The sequence below is a fragment of the Neopsephotus bourkii genome, unplaced genomic scaffold (genome assembly GCF_033783945.1).
Source record: "Neopsephotus bourkii isolate Nb327-2 ecotype Australia unplaced genomic scaffold, CSIRO-AGI_Nbou_v1 NB_53, whole genome shotgun sequence".
In the NCBI taxonomy this organism is placed as follows: Eukaryota; Metazoa; Chordata; class Aves; order Psittaciformes; family Psittacidae; genus Neopsephotus; species Neopsephotus bourkii.
Genome location: NW_026900570.1, coordinates 14,468,832 through 14,488,872, shown reverse-complemented (window position 1 = coordinate 14,488,872; position 20,041 = coordinate 14,468,832). Strand labels below are relative to the sequence as shown.

General features: G+C 37.6%; 1 protein-coding gene across 5 annotated transcripts in view; it reads right to left on the bottom strand.

Annotated features, from left to right (window-relative positions):
- NEBL (nebulette) overlaps positions 1-20,041 on the bottom strand; it is a 253,557-nt gene that overhangs the window by 51,710 nt on the left and 181,806 nt on the right. For 3 of the 5 annotated variants that reach the window (XM_061351931.1, XM_061351911.1, XM_061351922.1), the window contains exons 6-12: positions 18,289-18,390; positions 16,622-16,723; positions 9,655-9,762; positions 8,089-8,193; positions 3,147-3,254; positions 2,069-2,179; positions 10-120 (exon numbers count right to left, since the gene is read on the bottom strand). The exons of the other annotated variants lie outside the window; for them this stretch is intronic. In XM_061351931.1, coding sequence (XP_061207915.1) covers positions 10-120; positions 2,069-2,179; positions 3,147-3,254; positions 8,089-8,193; positions 9,655-9,762; positions 16,622-16,723; positions 18,289-18,390 — 747 coding nt within the window. The remainder of the gene's footprint in view (positions 1-9; positions 121-2,068; positions 2,180-3,146; positions 3,255-8,088; positions 8,194-9,654; positions 9,763-16,621; positions 16,724-18,288; positions 18,391-20,041) is intronic. 5 annotated transcript variants of the gene reach the window in all.

Below are 20,041 nucleotides of genomic sequence, written 5' to 3'. Positions count from 1 at the left end.
ATAACATACCTCATTTAGAATCTGAGCTGCATTTTTCACTCTAATCAAATCTGGTGTATCTTCAAACACTGTCATTCCTTTTCCTTTCATTCCTTCTTCCAAATCTTTTCTGTACTCTTTCTAAGAAAAAGAGAGATTTCTCCACTTACAATTGTGCACAAGATCTTGAAAAGAAATGCCACTTATTAAATGTCTGAAGGGTCTCTCCAAAATTTCTATGAAATATGAATTAGCAGAAGTACATTCTCCAGAGTTAAAATAGAATTGAAAATTATGAAATGTAAGGGTTCAATGTTGAAGAAGGAAAAGGTTTTAATGTCACCACATTTTTTCCTGTTGTCATGTTGAAAAATAGTCTTCTCCTATACAGTGCTAGCACATTGCTTAGGGGCCTCAGCTACCTTTCTATGGACATTTTAACTGCAATAGCATTTGCTTTTACAGACAAATATATGCTGCATAATATATGCAGTTTCTACCTCTGTTTCAATAATAGTATCACAACCAGGATGGACAGCCTGAACACTATACTAGGACCTGTTAAAACCATTACTTGATAAACTGGAATATAGATGCAGAACTCTCTACAGTGGAAAAGCAACAGAATAAGATGGAACACAGCTGACACTATAAACAAAAAATTTAAAAAATCATTTTTAAGAACTCCAGGTTTACCTTCTTGCTTCATGTAATACCTATCTAAGTTTGATTATAAAGCTTCACACAAAAATACTACGCTACATCTTTGACTATGAAGAAATACATCATTTTGCTGAATCTTGAAAGAATAATTAAACCTATGTAACCTTTGGGTTTGTTTTTCCTTGAATTTGGATGTAAACTCATATGTAATTCATGAAGTTATGCATTAAAATACCATTTCCATTTTCTCATATTCTTCCCCTCTGGCTTACAAGCATAGTTTAATCTCTAAGTAATGTCATAAAACTTGTGGAGCTAAGAATTAGGGAACATCTTAATGCATGTAGCACTATGGAGGGAAAATACATCAAAATTTTCAAAGATGAACATCTACAACTATGCTTGCACTTACCACTTCTGTGTACATTCAGCATGCAGCAAGATTAACTCAATGAAAATCAAGTATTTGCATTTTCCCTATTCAGTAAGCATAGGAGTCATGTACGTACAGAACAGTACTACACAAACCATACCCAGCTAGAGACTTGTCTACCTGGCAGCCTAGCATGAAACCAGTTCTAGCATGAAAACAGTTATGAATTATATAAAACTATTAAAGTTAGAAGGATTCTCAGTTATGGAAAAAAAAGTGGTTTAATTTATAATGCCACACACAACTGAAGAACACTTGACAAATTTCAAAAGAAACAGGCATTACAGAAAAACTGCACCTCCTAACAAAATTTTCTTAACGCAAATTATGTAATAGCAGAGCTATATTAGGGAATTTTGGTCTCCTTTATTTTCACCCATAACATGTATGATAGATCATAATTTCAATTAAATTAGTTAAAAGCAACGGTACACAGCTCAAGGCATCTATATAACCAGAACAGACTATCGTAAACCTGAAATAATTACTCAAAAGGAAAACTGCTATCTGGACATGAACAGAAATCCTCTTTTCCACCCCTTCATCTACCTGAAAAGAAAACTCCAAGCCCTGTCCAAAACTATATCAAGCAGATGTCTATGCAGCATGCCTGGAAGATCACCAAATTTGGGCTATTTGAGCCTGAGGGAGGAATAAATTCCAAAACTGAAGCCCTCAGAGGGAATGTCCTGCAAACACTCAGTTTTCTATGGAGTCATCTGATTTGCTCATTTAACTCTATTTTTCTGGTTCAGGTGTACTAGGCTTTATCATTTCCTTATGTTCATAAGGAAATCTCAAGAAGTATTGATTCTTACTACGGGACTAATCAGAATATAAAACAACATGCAGCAATTTTTACTCATGAAGTCACTTTCGTATTTAGCTACCAAGTTAACTGTGAGTTTTCAGCACTCAGTAGCTTGTAGTGATGCCTCTTTATTGCTCATTTGCAACTTAACAACAACAAAAAATGTAATAAAAATCCTCTACCTCTTTCAGAAAGTTAGTGACTTGTTTTATATGCAAGAACTCTGGGGTCTTGTCTAAATCCATTGAGGGTTTTCCCTTGATCTCTTCTTCAAAATCTTTGCGATACATTTTCTATTGAAGCAAAAACAACAATTAGTGGTAGACATATGTGCATTTCCAAGCATATTTAAGAAAGAACACTGCAAACAGACACAGAAATGAGTCATGCCATAAATTATCACATTAATAAGCAACTTTAGAACTCATTTCATTACTTAGATTATCTATACAAGACCCAAAATTTAGACAAAAATACATACGTATAACATTTCCAAAGAGAATATTTAACATTATGTACGAAAGAAACACTTTGCTTCATAGAGAAAAGAGAAGACAAATGGCACACAAAGTAATGGTTTAAACACAGAAAAGTTTCTACCAAGAGGTTGAAATCATCTATTTTTCATGAGACACAGCAAAAAGAATGGAATCAAACTGCAGCGACACAGACCCAGGAAAATGCTCCTTTAGGATGGATGGTGAAGCACTGGATTAGATTGCCTGGGAGGTCACAAAACCTCCATTATTTGAAGTTTTTATTAAAAAGTTAGAAAAAAATGGCCTGACACAGAACAGCCAGTCTTGTTGTGCAGCCTGGGCACAGTTGTTCCCTCTTGCTGAGTTCCCTAGGGTGAACAGAGAGTAGCACGTTTCAGTTAAGGCGTGGGGTCAGACTGGCCTGTATGGCTTCACTCGCTCCCATGTAAAAAACTCTCACTCATTAAAGACAGAATTAAAGGCAGAAGGTAAAAAAGTTATCAGTCTCTGATCTACATGACCTTTTGAGCTTCCTCTCAACTAAATTGTGCTACTTACAATTTGCATCTAGTGTTAGAAACAATGTGGCTTTTTGAGAAAAAACATATTTGAAGAACTGAGCTACAGAATAAGAAAACTACTCAGCACTAATTCTACCATATCCCCAATTTATAAAACCTTTACCATCTGCTTCACCTGTTTTCTTAACCTGAGAACAAGATGTCTGTTAGCTTCTCTGTTGATCTAAATTTTACCAGTTCAAGCACACATTTTTACTAACCTCACTTTGCATCTTTTGAGCTTCCTTTGAAACTTGATACATTGGTGTATCCACAAACTCCAGCATTGATCTGCCTTTAGATTTTTCATAATTCTCTTTGTACTTGACCTAGGAAAATGAAAATAAAGGGTGTTAACAGCTGAGAGAATGTGGGATCTGACTGTATGCTGTGGTGGCAGACAGTCTTAGCCATACCCCTTAGAGGTTTTGAGTTGGAAGACTCCTCCCCAGTTTAACCTGCTGGAGAAATAGACAAGGAAACTTTTTCTGGAGTCATATATTCCTTTTGCTTAAAAATATCGGACCTAAAAATGGTAAACATTGAAGACAGTAGGGGTGAGGAGCACCAATCACAATCCTTAAACTAATGGTATGATTTTGGCTGAATGACCTATATCTAAACAGCTGGCAGCTTTTTAATAGGTTCCCTTGTCATGTTTCCGTTAAACACCACATTTACTGTGACAACAACAAAATCTGTTTTACAGCCACAGCCCAGAGGTCTCTCTTTCAGGCTCAGGAGCATCACTCTGAAATGCACTTTTATTTGTACCTGTGGGAGGGAAAAGGGAATGAATGCCTTCATAGGGTGCAGTCTTGCACCAATATTCTCCTCACGGCTACCAATGACCATGATATTAAAGCTAGTAGCAAAATCCCATTGAAGAACACAGGGTTATCACACCCACATGCAATTTTATGCTAACACACAAAGCAAATACACTTTGTTTGGAAACCTGGAGAAGAATTCTAAACTCTTTCATTCACACTCTTTTGACTAAGATTGGCAAACCTCAAATTAATCAATGCAGTGTATGCCACAATATTCTATGCAAGCCATAAAGGAAAGCAAATATCTACAAATCAAAATATGATCTTCAGAATGAATAATATCATTTTCATTTATTTGTCTCTACAAAACTAGTGATGCCTGTATTTGAGAACAGTGATCAGACTCTCTTTCCCAGTCAGGCTTCTACTCTAGGTTTGGGTTCTGGAAAAACAAGCGCCTCTCTCCTTATGGTGCTTCTGATTGAATATGCACTGTACATCACTGTAATCTGTCATGCATGTTTGTGCCTGATTTAATCACTGCTAGAATGCTGAATTTCTATCTGCAACATGTATTTATGCTTGTGTATACCTGTTTGAAGCACTGCAATTTCTTTGTGATGGATTTGCTTGGTTATATCCAGGGTGAAATCATAAAAGCCCTTGCTTTGCTTAAATGATTTCTTATATTCATACTGAAAAAAAACCTATCCAAGAATGTTTTCACAAACAAAATCCAAAAGGTTTTGCAATTTCAACACCATTTTAAATAACTATGGGTGAAACAGCATAAAAGAAACTGTATTTTAGGCCTCAAGAGTTCTACTGCTAAATTTGAACTTGAAATATTGTGAGGAAATGAAAAAAGGGTGTAATTAAAAAAAAAACATAAAACTCTCATCAGTTCCTAGAGAAAATGCTTGTCTTTCTCATCCAAAGCCAAATGTTTATGTTCGAAGAAAATAATCATTATTTACATTTGAAGTGCAAAGGAACACATATGATGGTCTGGGTTTGCCTCCTAGTGGAAGTCATTCTAAATGTCGCACACCAAAATCACTTCTGTGGAATCAAACAAAAATAATCTCCATCTGCAGATTCTGATTTCATACTGTTACTCCATTCCCCAACTAATGGAATAAAATCAGAGAAAAAAAATCTACAAAATCAAATGAGGTAAATCCCATAACCTTTTGCTACACTAAACCACAGGCACCAGATCCAGTCTCTTATGTCCTATTTATTCACCGTGTCCCATAAAATGAAACACACCTACGTACTTTTTCTTTTCTTTTCTTTTTTTTTATCCTGTATCTCATAACTATCTCAAAGTCTTTACAATAGGGACAGATTAAAAATGTGCAAAACAATAAAATAGCTGTCGTACACATATCAAAGTTTTAAATTTTGTGTCTCCATTGTTCATGGCAAAGAGAATGAATTACACGTATACCTGCTGTAGTTTAACCCAAACTGGCAACTAAGCATCACACTCACTCCCTCCCCGTGAAATAGAGGAGAGAATAAGAAGCTTAAAAGAAAACTTACAGGTTGATGTAAGATCAAGAAAAGAAAGGGAAAGGGAAAGGGAAAGGGAAAGGGAAAGGGAAAGGGAAAGGGAAAGGGAAAGGGGAAGGGGTAAGGAAAAAGGAAAAGGAAAAGGAAAAGGAAAAGGAAAAGGAAAAGGAAAAAAGGAAAGGAAAGGAAAGGAAAGGAAAGGAAAGGAAAGGAAAGGAAAGGAAAGGAAAGGAAAGGAAAGGAAAGGAAAGGAAAGGAAAGGAAAGGAAAGGAAAGGAAAGGAAAGGAAAGGAAAGGAAAGGAAAGGAAAGGAAAGGAAAGGAAAGGAAAGGAAAGGAAAGGAAAGGAAAGGAAAGGAAAGGAAAGGAAAGGAAAGGAAAGGAAAAAAGAAAAAAGGAAAGAAGAAAAAGGAAAGGAAAAGGAAAATAACAAAAACAGATATATTAAACCCAAGAGATGGAAATGAAAAGCAACTGCTCACCACCAACAATCCAGTTTGTTCTCAAGAAGGATTCCCCCAGCCAGCTCTCCCCCTAGTTTATACGCTGAGCATGACATCATATGGTATGGAGTATCCCTTGGGTCAGTGGAGGTCAGCTGTTCTGGCTGTGTCCCTCCCAGCTTCTTGTGCACCCCCAGCCTGCTTGCTGGCAGGGCAACATAAGAAGCTGAACAGTCCCTGACTTAATGTAAGCACTGCTCATCAACAACCAAAACATCAGTGTGTTATCAACATCGTTCTCAACCTAAATCTAACAGCACTACATGAGCTACTAGAAAGAAAACTAACTCTATCCCAGCCGAAACAGGGATAATACCATATGAGGGGAAAGCTCCAGCTTGTGAACTCTCTCCCTCATCAAAAAAATGAAAACAGGATAAGTCCTATCTGTCAAAATCAGTCTATATGTGTCCAAACATGCCCATCAAGCTCTCCTTGTAACTGCTGGAATTTATTCCGATGGAAGCTGATGTGTATAACAGCTCTGCATTGCTGTTAGACATGTATACTATTTACATATAGTATATGTGTTTCATAAAGTTGCACACACTTCTACACTGTAGGTCAATCAGCAAACCAATTCAATCATGGTTTAATTAACCATACAGTCCAACATGTCACACCAGAGCAGGTGTAGCTATATTATGCAAAAGATGAAGAGAAGTATAAAGTTCAAGGGAGAAAGGTATAGTACAGGGAAACAGCTAAACTGGGCAGCTAGCTCTGTGTTTCAGAGGACTAAAAAAAAATAGTCCATATGATCAGACTTTGGAAATCAGTTAACAGCACAATCAAAAAGGTTGTTTCATACAGTGGAAGCAGACTACAAGAAAGAGTTGGTATGAGCTGTGGAGAGACAAGGAGGACACACAGAAGGTACTGGAAAAACATGAAGAAAGGCAGGAGAGTAGGCCAAGTTAAAAATCAAAGAGATTACATGGGGAGGCCAAATCTAAAAAGGATTTTGAAAATGGGATTTGTGTAGAAGACAAGCAGCTAGTGGAGACCTTAGGGATTGGCAAAGCATTCTTCTTCCTGCTTGCAGCAAGAAAAAATATCCACCAGCATTTGGACAATGGAAAAATCAGAACCTCAGTATTTTGAGTCCTCAGAAGAAGGCATAGACAATATGAATCAACCCTTCTTAAGCAACAGAAAGAAATAAATTTTGCAAGAAGTGAGATGCCTGAAGGGAAAGTCAAGTTTCTATCTCATTAGTGATAAGATGGCAAAATGCTGAAGTTCATTCCGAGGGTCTTCATTTAATTAGCAAAAAGAATGCCAACCTTACCTTACATTGAAGGAAACTAGAATTAGGCCAAAATGTCATGAAGAATGCAGGAAGGAAAGCTATCCATTTATTAACCATATAAAAAGGGGATAGTCAGTGTTGGCTTCACAAATCGGAAACAAGTCAAAAAGCAGGCTTCAAATCATGAAAAAGTAATACAAAACATCAAGCACAGATGGGAAGGCTGGATTATTTTGATTATTTTAGGCACAATCTTCACAAGCAGGCATTGACTCAGAAGACAACCCAGTATGATCCTAGCCATTAGGGCTAACTCTTTGTGTGTGAAACATTCACCTCCTGCAGACTGCAAGCAGTCTTCCTTCCCAACACCACCCACTCACGCCTTTCCACAGCAGCTCTGTGTCCCTCCTGTGGTTTCTGGAGTAAAGACAAGTGCCGCTAACCAGCCTACACACATGTAGTATCAATATTTTGGGAATGGGAGAGAAGCTTCAGCATAGCACAGAAGCCGGGGTTTCCCATCTCTTCCTCCCCATTTCAACCCCCATCACTACTCCATGTCAGACCACCAGCCCCACCAAGGGGCATGTCTTGTTATGTGGCAGAATGGAGTACGTGCCTATTTCCTGATCCAGTGCAGGATACTTCAGATATTTAGGAGCGGGAAAAAGGTTTAGACAGAGAAGGTCTAAAGGAAGCTAGCACTTGAGAGGCTGTTTATGGCTGCAGTCAAAATATTAAACTAGCATAATGGTCACTTCTGTACGGAGACTTGCAGATGAAAGCAGTAAGTAAAATCTCAGGCAAAATGAGATTCACAAGGAAAAGAGTATCTCATCAAAGTAAGAAGTAGACAAGGTTTCACAAGAAATGCTCAAGTACCAGAAGGCTGTGTGATTCTTACCCAGTATATTAGTTCTAATAACTGAAATATCTCTTCCTAAAAGCCCTTTTATCTTCACTACATCCCCCAGCTACTATGGTTATAATGCTACGTTCTACTGGCTATGAGACTATGAAGAAAGTAACAAATATTTATGCATCCTAAAAGGAGTATACATACTACATTCCTTACCAAATATATTTTTCAGATCATTTTTATAAAGGCAACTTACATTGCTATGAGTTTTGCTGATATTTAAAGCATGGTTTAAATATAGCAGGTTTGGCAGATCAGAAGCTGGATCATGTAGGCTTTCCAAATCTTTCTTGTAATTCACCTGGAAAAAGAATTTAAGTTGTGTAAAACAAAGTTTAACAAAATAATTCACAGCTTCGCATTACAGTGTGGCCGTTCAGAAAGAGAAAGCATTAAGTGCTTGCCTGAACAATCTCTACCAACCACTAGATGGTGGTCATCTACTATTATTTGGAGGATAGGAAACAATAAAGGATACCTTCTGCTGAGCAAGTATTTGGGAACTACTCAAACTTTACCTCAAAAAATGACATTTACAACAAAATCGGGATTTCTATGACTTTTCAGGCTGTTGATTCTTGTTCTGTTTCTCTTGATTCAGGAATTAAACTAACTGTTCAAATAAAAAAAGTTGCATATAAATCAGTTAGAGAGAAGTGCTCCTGTAAATTTTATTTAATACAGATTGCTTTCAGCAAAGATAAGCAATACAGTACCTACAACAAAAGATGATCACTTAATGAAGTAGTAGAAAATAACTTCCTAACAGCCTACAGTAGGATTTACCATTATTCTGATAGCTGGATGTCCATCTTTACAGGAAAAAAACCAGCCACCTTTACCTCTCTTGGGTGACAAAACTTTAAACCAGTATCGTTAGTCACTTCCACACACATACCATGCTCTTTACTGATTTAGGCAGACTTCAAGTCATCAGCACTCAATTCGCATACCTCTTCTAATAGTTATTACTTCAATTAACTTTTTACTAAACATTTAGATTTTTGAAACAATTACATATTTGGTAAGAGCCTTCCCATTGCCAGGCTCTTCTGTTCCCACTGGGTGGTGTCCCACACTTTGGAAACGCCAGACTACAGAAGGCATGTCCCTTGGCTATCTGGGATCACAGCCTCAAAGAATAGCTCACATTTTTAGCATTAGAAACACTGTTAAATATATCTACTCAATAGATTGTCACTCCATATAGATGTTTTCTCCAATCTGGCTCCAGCAGCAGGCACCCATTGCTGAATCTAGTGACTGGTGTATTTTGTAATACCATTCAGAGGATCAACCAGCAGAATGAAGTCTAAAAGACAGACACATAAATCTGAGCTGCACATACAGCATTCTTCCACAACCACTGGAGAAATGCCAGCACTTCGCTGCTTCCTCTGAAGACTGGAATCTACAACAGGTCAGAAGAATTGCCCCTATACGTATTTATTTCTTTCCCAAATACAAAGGGACCAAGTACAAGGCGATTAGCTCATAGTAAGCAGTCATACCTTTTGAAATACAAAGTGAGACGAATCTCATCTAAAATCATTATGAGAAACTCTCCAGGCCTCTGGCAAAGGGCTTTGTCAGAGGCAGAGGAAGAAATGTATAACATGCTGTACCTGCTAGATAGACACACTGTATAGCAGAGGTTACAGCTCAGAGTATTTCATAAGACGGAAAAAGAAATTCTGTTTGAGAAAAAATATTAGGTTTTCACTATGTAAATGCATATAAAATACAAAGCAAATTCACTTACCTCACTTGCCAAGGTGGATGCAATCTGTGCTTGCTTGAAGGAAACACTGTCAAGAGGATTGTACTGATGGCTCTTCATTTCCTTACTGAACTGCTCTTTGTATTTCACCTTTCACCAGAACAAACATATCTAATATTAACATGTAGCACTTAAAGAAGGCACAGAGAATTCAGACTACAAAGGAGCTTATTAAAGGCAATAGCCTTATCCATAAATCTTTAAACAGTCAAGATGTTTAAAGAAGCCAGTTTAGCCACACCTGTGACTCTCTCATGCAGGTTTCAAAGTAATTTTTCTGTATCCAAATTTTACTAAAATAAAAAAATAAATTTTAGTTTGTCATACGTGATTACTAGTGCTGAAGCATTCAGAAAAAGGAAACAGAAACAAAAACCATATGACTCACCTGAGTAATCAAATAAACCAGAACTGTTTGACTAGTAATAATAATCTACTGAGAATCATTCAATTTGTAATTAATATAATAAATGTGGTTTTAAAGAAAAAAAAATATAAGATAATAAATTATAAATCTGGTAAAATAAATCACTTGTAAATTTTTCAACCACTTGAAAGAAGCATATCAAAATCAAACTTTCCACTCAGCCGTCTTCCCACCACCAGGTCCACATGTCACTCGCACTGAGTCAGGCTGTCACCAGAGCCCCCAGGTTTATTTGTAACTCTGCCAGAAATTTCCCATGAGACCCCCAAGGAAACTCACTGCAGTACAGTCCCTTCTTGGGGACAATGCCCACCTCATTACAGTGTTAGAAAGCACAATTAAGTGACTGCCTGCCATCACTTTCACTCTCTTTTCTTCTTGTTCAAAAGAAAAAGGGGAAACTACAACACATATAAGAGGAAATAAGCAATACATAAATGTTGAGGAAATGACATTAAAAGTAAATAAATCACAAAAAATCCATACAACCTGCTGAAGAACTGAATTCAGAATCTGAATATATGAAATCAAACAAATAGTAAATCTCCCTCCTTTGTCCTCCTTGTGCATGATGATCAAACATCTGGGCACTTCGCACACATGACTTGCTTCTTTTCAACAGCTGGGCATCATGCAGGAGAATAAAACTCAGTCTGAATTACACTGCTTTTAGGAATATTAGTCAGACACCTGATATCTGAGCCTATGCAATGTCCATTATAATTCACCACGCTCTGCATTAAATAAATACACAGCTTTTTCCTTACTCCTTTTTTCTCTATTCCCACATGCATGTCTGATAAAGTGGTTAAACCACCTCAAACAATCTCCTTTTTTTTTTTTTCTTTTTTCTCAGCTTTAGTTGTGGGAAGAATTTTCTTTTTCCTTTTTACTTCTTTTTTGCCTCAAAAGCCTCTCAACATGGTTTAGCTTACATAACGTCGTACTTAGCCACGATGCCCAATATTTCATTAATCAGGATAACAAGAAACCAACACTAAGTCACTCAAACAGACACTAACTGTTTATGTTCAAGAACCACATTACGATTCTAGCACTTATGTTAATTTTTCAAAGGAAGGAAATTCAAAAACGTTGTTACTTTTGAAGAGAAACTTTATCTGAACGCATGATGAACTTCATGAATCTTTCACATTAACTGTAGAAAAGAATATCTATTGCCTTCTGGTAGATTCATCTGGTTCATATTGTTTGATATTTGCCTTGGCTTTGGATCAAGTGCAAAGGCATATATCTGAACATACAAAGACATTGCCTTTGTCAAAGGCAACTCGACGTTCTATGCAAGCAGTAACGGAATAAATCAGTAGGCTTTTCTCTTTTAAAATTTTTATCTAAATCTTGCCTTCTAATAAAATCAGGTAGTGCTGGAACATGTGATTCAGAAAGCCTCTGAAACCAAAGATCAAGCTTAGCATGGTAATCAAAATTATCTTTTATTCCTTGGGTATCAGCTCATATCATAATGACACTGTGAACAAGAGTTTAAATATCCAGCTACTGCAGGCTGTATTCTGCCCAGCCAACAAATGACCACAAACTGTTCATGCAAGCTGAATGTACAAGGTGGTCCTTGATATTATTTTTAAGTGTGAAAGCATCAGTACTAAAGGGACCTCTCTTCACAACTGGCTTGCCATGTTCCAGCTGCAGCCATTTCATGCCATCTTTTGAAAGGTTATTTTAGCTATATATTTCAATCTAGAGATTTCAGTAATAAATGCTTAATAGTGTCATTTCAGATCACACCACCGCTACTGAAGGAAAGAGGGGAGCCAGTAAACCCAGTCTTCAGAGGGCTGTGTCTCCTGATGTCGATGTACAGGAGAGTCCCAAATTTAAGGAGACTGACAACCAATCCAACTGTCAATGTTCCTGCTGGATTGAGGGATGTCTCAGTACCTCTAGGCCCTACTGCCTCATCTGCCTGCTCTCCTTATTGCCTTTGCTCTCCTCCCCGACACCATCACACATGTCACTCTGGTGCAAAATGGAGACTGCACAATAATATCAGATGACCCTGGCAGTATCTCAAGAGCACTTCCAGCAGTAATTTAACTCTGATGTGTCATAGGGGATTCATCGCATTGAAAGTTACACACCCATTCACTTTCTCTTTTATCAGTATTTTCCTGTTTCTTTCTTCCTTTTGAAAGAAAGCGTGGGGTGGCAGAGGGCGAAGAGAGAAGAGCAAGCCCATGGATGAGTCACTGTGAAGTAACTCACACGGTATTTATCCTTCTTTTGAACAGAAGAAAGTCATGAATGCAATTTAAAGGGGAAAAATAAGCCTGAGAGAAAGGCTTCTGATTAAAAACAAGACAGAAAAATACTTCATCAGTGATTTCTAAAACATCCAAAAGGGGGAGGTCTTAGCAATGCTGTAACATGGCAGAAGAGCAAATAAAAAGCCAGAGTAGAAATGGACATTTGTTAGTGGATGTTCTCTACAAATTTCATCATTAACCAAAAGCTTTATTTTAATGAGGGTTTGAAAGATGGCTACTTAATTACCACCTTAATCAAAGTCTTAAGTTTGTTTATTTTTTTAGAGAGTATGTAGTAGGGATTAATTTAAAAGAAATGTGTGGAGGTTGCTCTCTAATTACTGCTGAAGGAAGAGCAAACTTTGCAGGCTTTTAACACACCATCCCTTTAAAACCAAACTGGAATTAAATAAGGCATGGGTAAACAAACTTCTCATCGGCCTTGCACAAAACCGATAAAAGTCAGAACTGCAGCTGGACAGAGCAGTGTCTTTTGAAGCTTTGCAGCAACATTCCTAAATCAATTCTAGTTCAAAGCTGTTCACACAGGGAGTGTTCAGTTTCAGAAGTGGATGACATCACCCACTGTTCAGATTTACAAAGAACCTACAAAAATTGAAGCATTCAACCACTGGGATCCCAGGATGAAGCAGTTGCAGCTAAAGCACTTCCTCACGAACATACGAAAACATACTAAAAATTAAAAAATAAAAATAAAAAAAAGTCAGAGCAAACAGATATTGAAGAAAATGCTACATCAACAAAGAGCTAAATTAAAATATTGTTTGCTAAAAGCACTAGCAGAGCTTAACGCAAAGACAGACTAGGAAAATCCTAGCTTCTTTGTGTTGTTACTCATAATCTAAGAGAAGATACATTTTGAAAAATATTCTACCTCTGGCAATTTTATCCCTGAAACAATAAGCACCAGATCCAGCATGAAACACAAATACCCAAAATTATTCATCATAAAACCAATTATTGAACACCATAACGAAAATACTTCATATCAGCAGCTCTTTGAAAAAGCTAATAAAATGCATTAGAAGACATAAAAAAGACATAAAAAGAATTTGTTTTTATAAGAAATACAAAAAATAACCCAAATTATACAATGTACATTCAGTAAATTGACAAGCTTCAAGTTTTCACAAGGGCTAACACAGTTTCTGTTTTAAATTTGGTTTAAAATCAACAGAAAGGGGTTACCACGTGCTGTGGGTAAATACACTAGTTCTGGGAGCTATTATTTTCGCTGCTGCTGTTGTCAAAAGCTTTGTTAAATAAAACCTTCAAAAAAAAAAAAGAAGAGAGAAGAAAAAGGGAAAAGAGGGGAGAAAGAGGGTGCGTTGATTTCGTACAGCCTTGAGTGCCAGTCAAACATTAACACTGTTTTCTTCGCTTTGTTTGCCTTCCTGCTTGCCTTGATTGCTTTCTCCCTTCGTTACACCCACACTGCCTGACCTCTTCTTGCTCCTCTTCTCCATACTCCCTAAATTACCTACCCATATGCACCACATTAAAACATGTTATCATCTTCTCTTCCCATTACATCCATCAGAATTGTCAACTTTGCAAATTTACTGTGAGGGTCAAATAACTAATATTTATATGCATTGTCACAGCTTATAGATTCATGCTATTAAGGGAGATTACCAACTTCGGGCACAAAAAGTTTATAATGCTCCCATTTGCTGAGAAACAAATGGAAAACCTAAAAGCCAGAAAGTCTGGACACAATAAAGAGATTATTAACTTCCCTATTTTTTTAAATCTTTTAATTGTTACAAGCCTGCTTCATGATCCTTGATGAAGAGGACTGACATGGCTGACCTATATTCAGGGCTCTTCCTCTTCTACAGCACAGGTGCATTCCTCATCCTACCCCACAACCCTGTTCTTTGGATGCAGGGGTCATCTTCATTTTTCTGTGCTCTTGATTTATGGTCACTGTGTCTAAGTGTTGTAATGATTCAAAGAATATATAAAAACATTAGACAACTCATGGCCACTGCCTTCCCTTCCTAGGAGCTTGGGAATTGCTGAGTGCATTCCCCGCTGCTGAAAGCAGCCTGGTGTTTACAGTCTCCATGCTGATGTATGCAGATGGCTGGCAGAAGTGACAAGCTGAAGCATTGCCTCCCTTTCTGAAAGTATATATGTTCCCTATCACACATTACAAGCAGCCACAACAGTGTAGACTCAGGAGAAGACAAGAGAAGAAAGAACCCCAAAATATGGACCCAGGCCCAGTCGCTGCAGTGTTTGGACCACTGAGGTTCAGTAGGAATCTTCTTTACAAATAAGCTCTAAGCAAGCTACATTTTGTCAACTGCCCCTCACTTGCTGCCACACCTTCTGCACTATTTGGACTCTAAAAAAAACCTTAAAATTGCACACCAAATGCTCTCTTCTGCAGAAGTATCTCAACTAGAACTGCTGCCATCCCCATACCTGGCAGTGAAGAGACTCTATTATAAAGCTTTTGCACATGCAGCATGAATTGTCCAAGAGAAAAAGCATATCTAATAAAAACGAGATAAAAAGTATATTGATGAAGCTTATGATGCAGCTGGCTCAACATCAGCCTGCAGGACCTCATGATCCAGCTGGTATTTTCTGATAGTTGAGGTTGTTGCCACAACCTCAATGGTACCAGGCTTAGTGAGATGGAGAGGGCTACTGGAAAGGGATCCGCTTTGGTCTCATTTGCTATGACAGGCAGCTGCAAGCCCACTAGACTCTGAAATAGGCTGCAAGGAAAAGAGTGTGACAGCCACGGAGTAGACATACAGGAAACCATACACTAAATTTAGATATGAACCCTTTTAAAAACCACTGAAAGTGTTTGCTAAATGACAGACCTTTTTCTATAAGTAACACTGAGATCTAAGCAGTGTCTCACTGGGCCATCTTAGAAAGCACAGGTTGACTTCCAAGCCTGCATAATGTTAAGCACAAAAGAATCTTTTATGAGACCTGCCCATCAGCAGAGAAATGAGAGCATAATCTATTAAAAAAATGGAAGATAAAAATCTATTTGGAGAACACAAACTAATTTTGATTCTGAACATATCAACAACAAAGCAATAAAAAAACCAACATCTTTAACAGGAAATCAAGTAGCAGATATCTAAGGCAAATGTTTGGAGACTGCAAAAAGAGTTCAACCTCTCGAAGACACTGCACTGTTTTACAACTTGCTCCCTATGGCACATCATTCTCATTTTATGCTAGTTCTAGGGATGATGTTTACTATACAGTCAAATCACAAGTATTTGTTACACAACACTGATTTTCAGACTGTTTTAGTGTATACACTACTACACTGGGTGGGGGTGGGGGAGAGAGGGCTGTTCTAGTTCTGGGAAGGCTGACATGGCCTTCTCCAATCAAAGGGTGTTATCCTCCTCCTACAGGAGGGCAGAATTTGTTCCTGGGTTTACAAAAGCTCTAAGTGTAGCCTGACAGGATTACTTGTGAGGATTATGCAAGGCACTGTGTAAGAACTACTCCAGGGGGGGGAAAAAAAACAACACCCCAAAAAAACAGGTCAGCAGTCAAAAATCCCTTCTATCGATGTCAGACTGATCTGTAGTAGAGTGATGCATAGATCTTATGAGAGAAGACTTGTAAGAAGAAAAGAGGGAATATTTGTGTGTTCAGCCTTCTTTTTAGTTATAGACTAAAATACTCCCTCGTTGTTTTATTTTCCCCCTTGTTTTTCTTTTTTTCTGAGGTTAATATGTAACAGAAAGTAGTACATAAAAGGTTCGGTTTCAGGGGGAGGGAAGGCGGGTGGTTTACATGCCAGGCCAAATTCAGCTCCCATTACTCACATTATAGGAAGCAGTTATACAAAAGACCCCAGTTACTTCAGTGGGATTAATCACAAGGTAAAGTTCCCCTAAAACTGAATGAGAAGCAAAATTTGCCTCTAAATTACATACAAATCAGATAATATTTTAGAAATCCTAGATAATCTGGATAAATAAACACCATCTAGACAAAAGATGAGTTGTAACACAGTTCACTTTTTTTTTTTTGCATTAAAAATATATATTCTGTTTCCTAGGAATCTTAAATTTACCAGTCATTGCAATACTATATGAAAATTTTGAGAACATAATCTTCATGCAATTAGAGATAATCATCTGAAAATCCAAATATTTTCTTGCATTGCTAGGAGCAAGAGAACTGAATGAAGTCATTGTAAAACGATAGAGACTCTTACTTGGCTTAACAGTTTTGAAACTCCTTTAGCATGTTCAAAATCTGGTCTTCCAAGTACAGTAGGCTCCTTATTCATCTCTCCCCTTCCTTTCTTGTACTCAGCCTTAAAAAACAATTAGTATGAATCACTATCAAATTAATTTCTTTTGCTTTATCAAGAGAAATGTAAACGTTAAAGCCAGTAGAAAAAGTCTCATTTAGTGATCTGCATTGACACTGCTGTTCTAATCCAAAGAAAGCCGTTCTCAGGCTTCATCTCGTTAACAATAACATGTTTATTTATTGTAAAATACAAGGCACAGCACTCACAAACTCAACTTTAACCAAATGCACATATTAAGCCTGAGAAATATTGTTCTCCCAATCAGGCAGAATGATTTACAGTGGCTCAGTATTTCTTACGACAGAGTCTGCAGTTTACACAAGATTATTTGTAGCAGCTGAAAATAGTCTTGAAACAAAACTAGGCTGAGGGGCAGCTTTTTTGAAACGCAGGGTCAAATTCCATTCTCAGTTTCACGACTGCAATCTTGCTGATTGTCAGTGAGGTTGCACTGGAGTAAGAGAGCAGAATTAGTCCCACAAGGTTCACGTTATGTGATCTTTCCAGCTGAACTGCCTCCCATGCAAATTGCTGCAATTTTTTTCCACAATGCATTAGAAAACAGCACAGATGAATCAACAATAGGTGCTTTGCGATATCACAAACTAAATTACCCATTGCCTAAAATAGGCTTCTTGCATTACTCAGGCACTGTGAATCAGCAAGGACACGTCATAACAACAGACTGAGAGAAATAAAAGCCACTCTAACTCAAATGGACTTGAAGAGTAGCTAGCAAATTTGGGTGTCAAACTTAAAATTTTGTAGTTGTTCTTGCTTTTCAGAAAATCTTGAATATTCAAAAAGTAAATCTCAGGTCTCTTTAAACTCTCTCCCCATAGCTGCCTAGACAGTCTCACATTAAACTATAAGCAGTTACTTAAAATCTTGGCTAACGGCTTTTAATATATATATTGTTTAACTTGTCTACAATAAAATATTAAAATGCACCATACATTGCTGCTTTTCAAACTGCTCCTTGACCTATCCATTAGCAGATGTCACAGTGGGAGGGCAAAGAATTTGAGAGGGGAGTTCAGGGAGGAGAGCCCCCATGCAAGAAGCAGTGTGTTTGCACAGCTCTCAGAAGGACAGCAGGGAATTGCATTTCCCTGTCACTGCCAGCTGAGATGGGAGGAGGAAGGGGAGTCCCAAGATGTGAGCTTCCCTTGTATTGAGGTGAAAAAAGGCTTGGTATGTCTTCAGAAGCGCAGCACATCATACAAGCATATGACTTATTTTGAGAATGATTATTATGAATAAAGCTGAAACAAAACCAACTTTAGGAAGCTTAAGGTTGCCTTTAGATCAATGACAAATAGTTGCAAAGGTCATACTGTCAACATCAAATTAGAAGAAACCCATAACTTTGCAACATACCAGGCAAGGTTAGTGGGGGTTTTGTTGTTTTGGGGGGGGGGGGGTTTAATGAAACCTCCACATCAGACTTGAGGTTTCAGGTTTTCTGCTTGTGACATTTGAGAATTTCAGCAGCATTCTAAACAATCTGAATGACATTGGAATAATATGTCTAAAAAACCAAAAAGAGTAACAGATGAACATACATCGCTCACTATCTTTGTTATCTCAGTTGCCATCTTTATGTCTGGCCTGTTCAGCACTTCAGTGTATCTATGAGTATCTTGCACATCCTTCTTATAGGATACCTGTCAAACAAAAAACAGTTTTGTTTAAAATAGACAAAAAAAAAATATGTTTGACGTTTATAAATAAGCTTCGAATGACCTATCAACTCGGCCATCAAATTTAATAAAACTCTGGTTGACAGGGATTATTTAGTAAAACCCACACACACAGGTTAACAGGAAACATGAGAAATTCAGAAGCATAAAATACAATATTTAAATGAAAATTGTTTTGATTAGAAGCGTAGTAGAAAATGAAAGCACTGCAAAGACTGAAATATTAGGTTTGATCGTTAAATTTCAGAGGACTTCTAAGAATATGGTATTTTTGCTATGCTGTGCTCTTTTTTTAACATAAACTAAACCCACCACGATACCAAACACCGCAGCCTGGCAGACTGCAGCTACCCTGAACCGAAACTGCAATGCTACCACAAGCAAACATCTTTCTCAGTAATAGGCAGCTGTGCAGCTGGTGCGTAACTCGATGACACAACTCCACCTCAGCATCCCCTCACTCCACGCAACTCCTCTTATCTGCTCCTCTGCACAATCATGGGAACAAGAAGGCTGAGTGTTCCAGCACGCAGAGCACAAAACTGAATCTGTTTGTGCAAAAGCCGCTCCTATAATGAACGGACTCAGAAAGCTTTGGCCAGAAGGCTAAACCACAGGTAGGAAAGTCCAAACATTCTTCATTTAGCAAAGCAATCACAGGAACAGCCTAGACCTCAGGGACATTTCAGAGCTCTGGGACCACAAATCCTTCTCCCTCTTCAGGGTCTGCAGACTTTTCCTTCTCCCTTGCTGTAGCACATGTGCCAATCTAAGCCAATTTCCAAGAGCTGTCTTACTGAATTATTCTGAATGATTAAGATAATCGTCAGATAGTGTCTGACAAATTGAAGTTTCAGGCAAAAGTTAGAGAACACAAAATTAAGTCTACAGAAAATAGAAAGTATTAGAATAATTCCTCCTTTACTGGACAGTCTTTTATATTTTCTATTGTTTAATAAATTTAACCAACCTCTCACCAAGTATTTCATCATCAAGAAAATCCTCAGCTTGAAGCTTCACTTACAGCCTGCATTCCTATTTCCAACATAAAGTTTCACTCAGGGTACAATGCAACAAACTCATAAACTGCAGCACTCCATGACAAATATAATTTGTACAAATGTTATTGTAAAAAGAAAAGAAAAAATCTTACTTTTTGGCAAATATTTTACAGGCAACAGGAAAGCAATTTTGCATCCATATGGCTTTAGCTAAGTAGACAAGTTAAATAGGCTTCAGTGTTGGCCTCTTGCCCACAAATAGATCTTACAGTTTTTTAACCTACAATGAGTGACAAACATGTGTAATCACTGATAAAATAAACAAATAAATAGGTTGGCTGAATACAGCCCAAAGTATCACCTGCCAAGAAAACAGAAACTGATTCTTGCAGCTGGTTTAAACCACTGGAAGTTTTGTTTCGGTTAGGTTTAGATTTCCTCTATTTTTTTAAGAAACTAGATGTACAGACAACCATTTGCAATTCAAGGCTTTACATGAATTTAGTTAATTATATGCTGTTCATCCTAATGACCACATGAGGTGAGGTGAAAACCACAAAGGCAGCAGAAACAGGTTTCTGAATAGCACCCTATCATCCATGTAAATTGCAAAT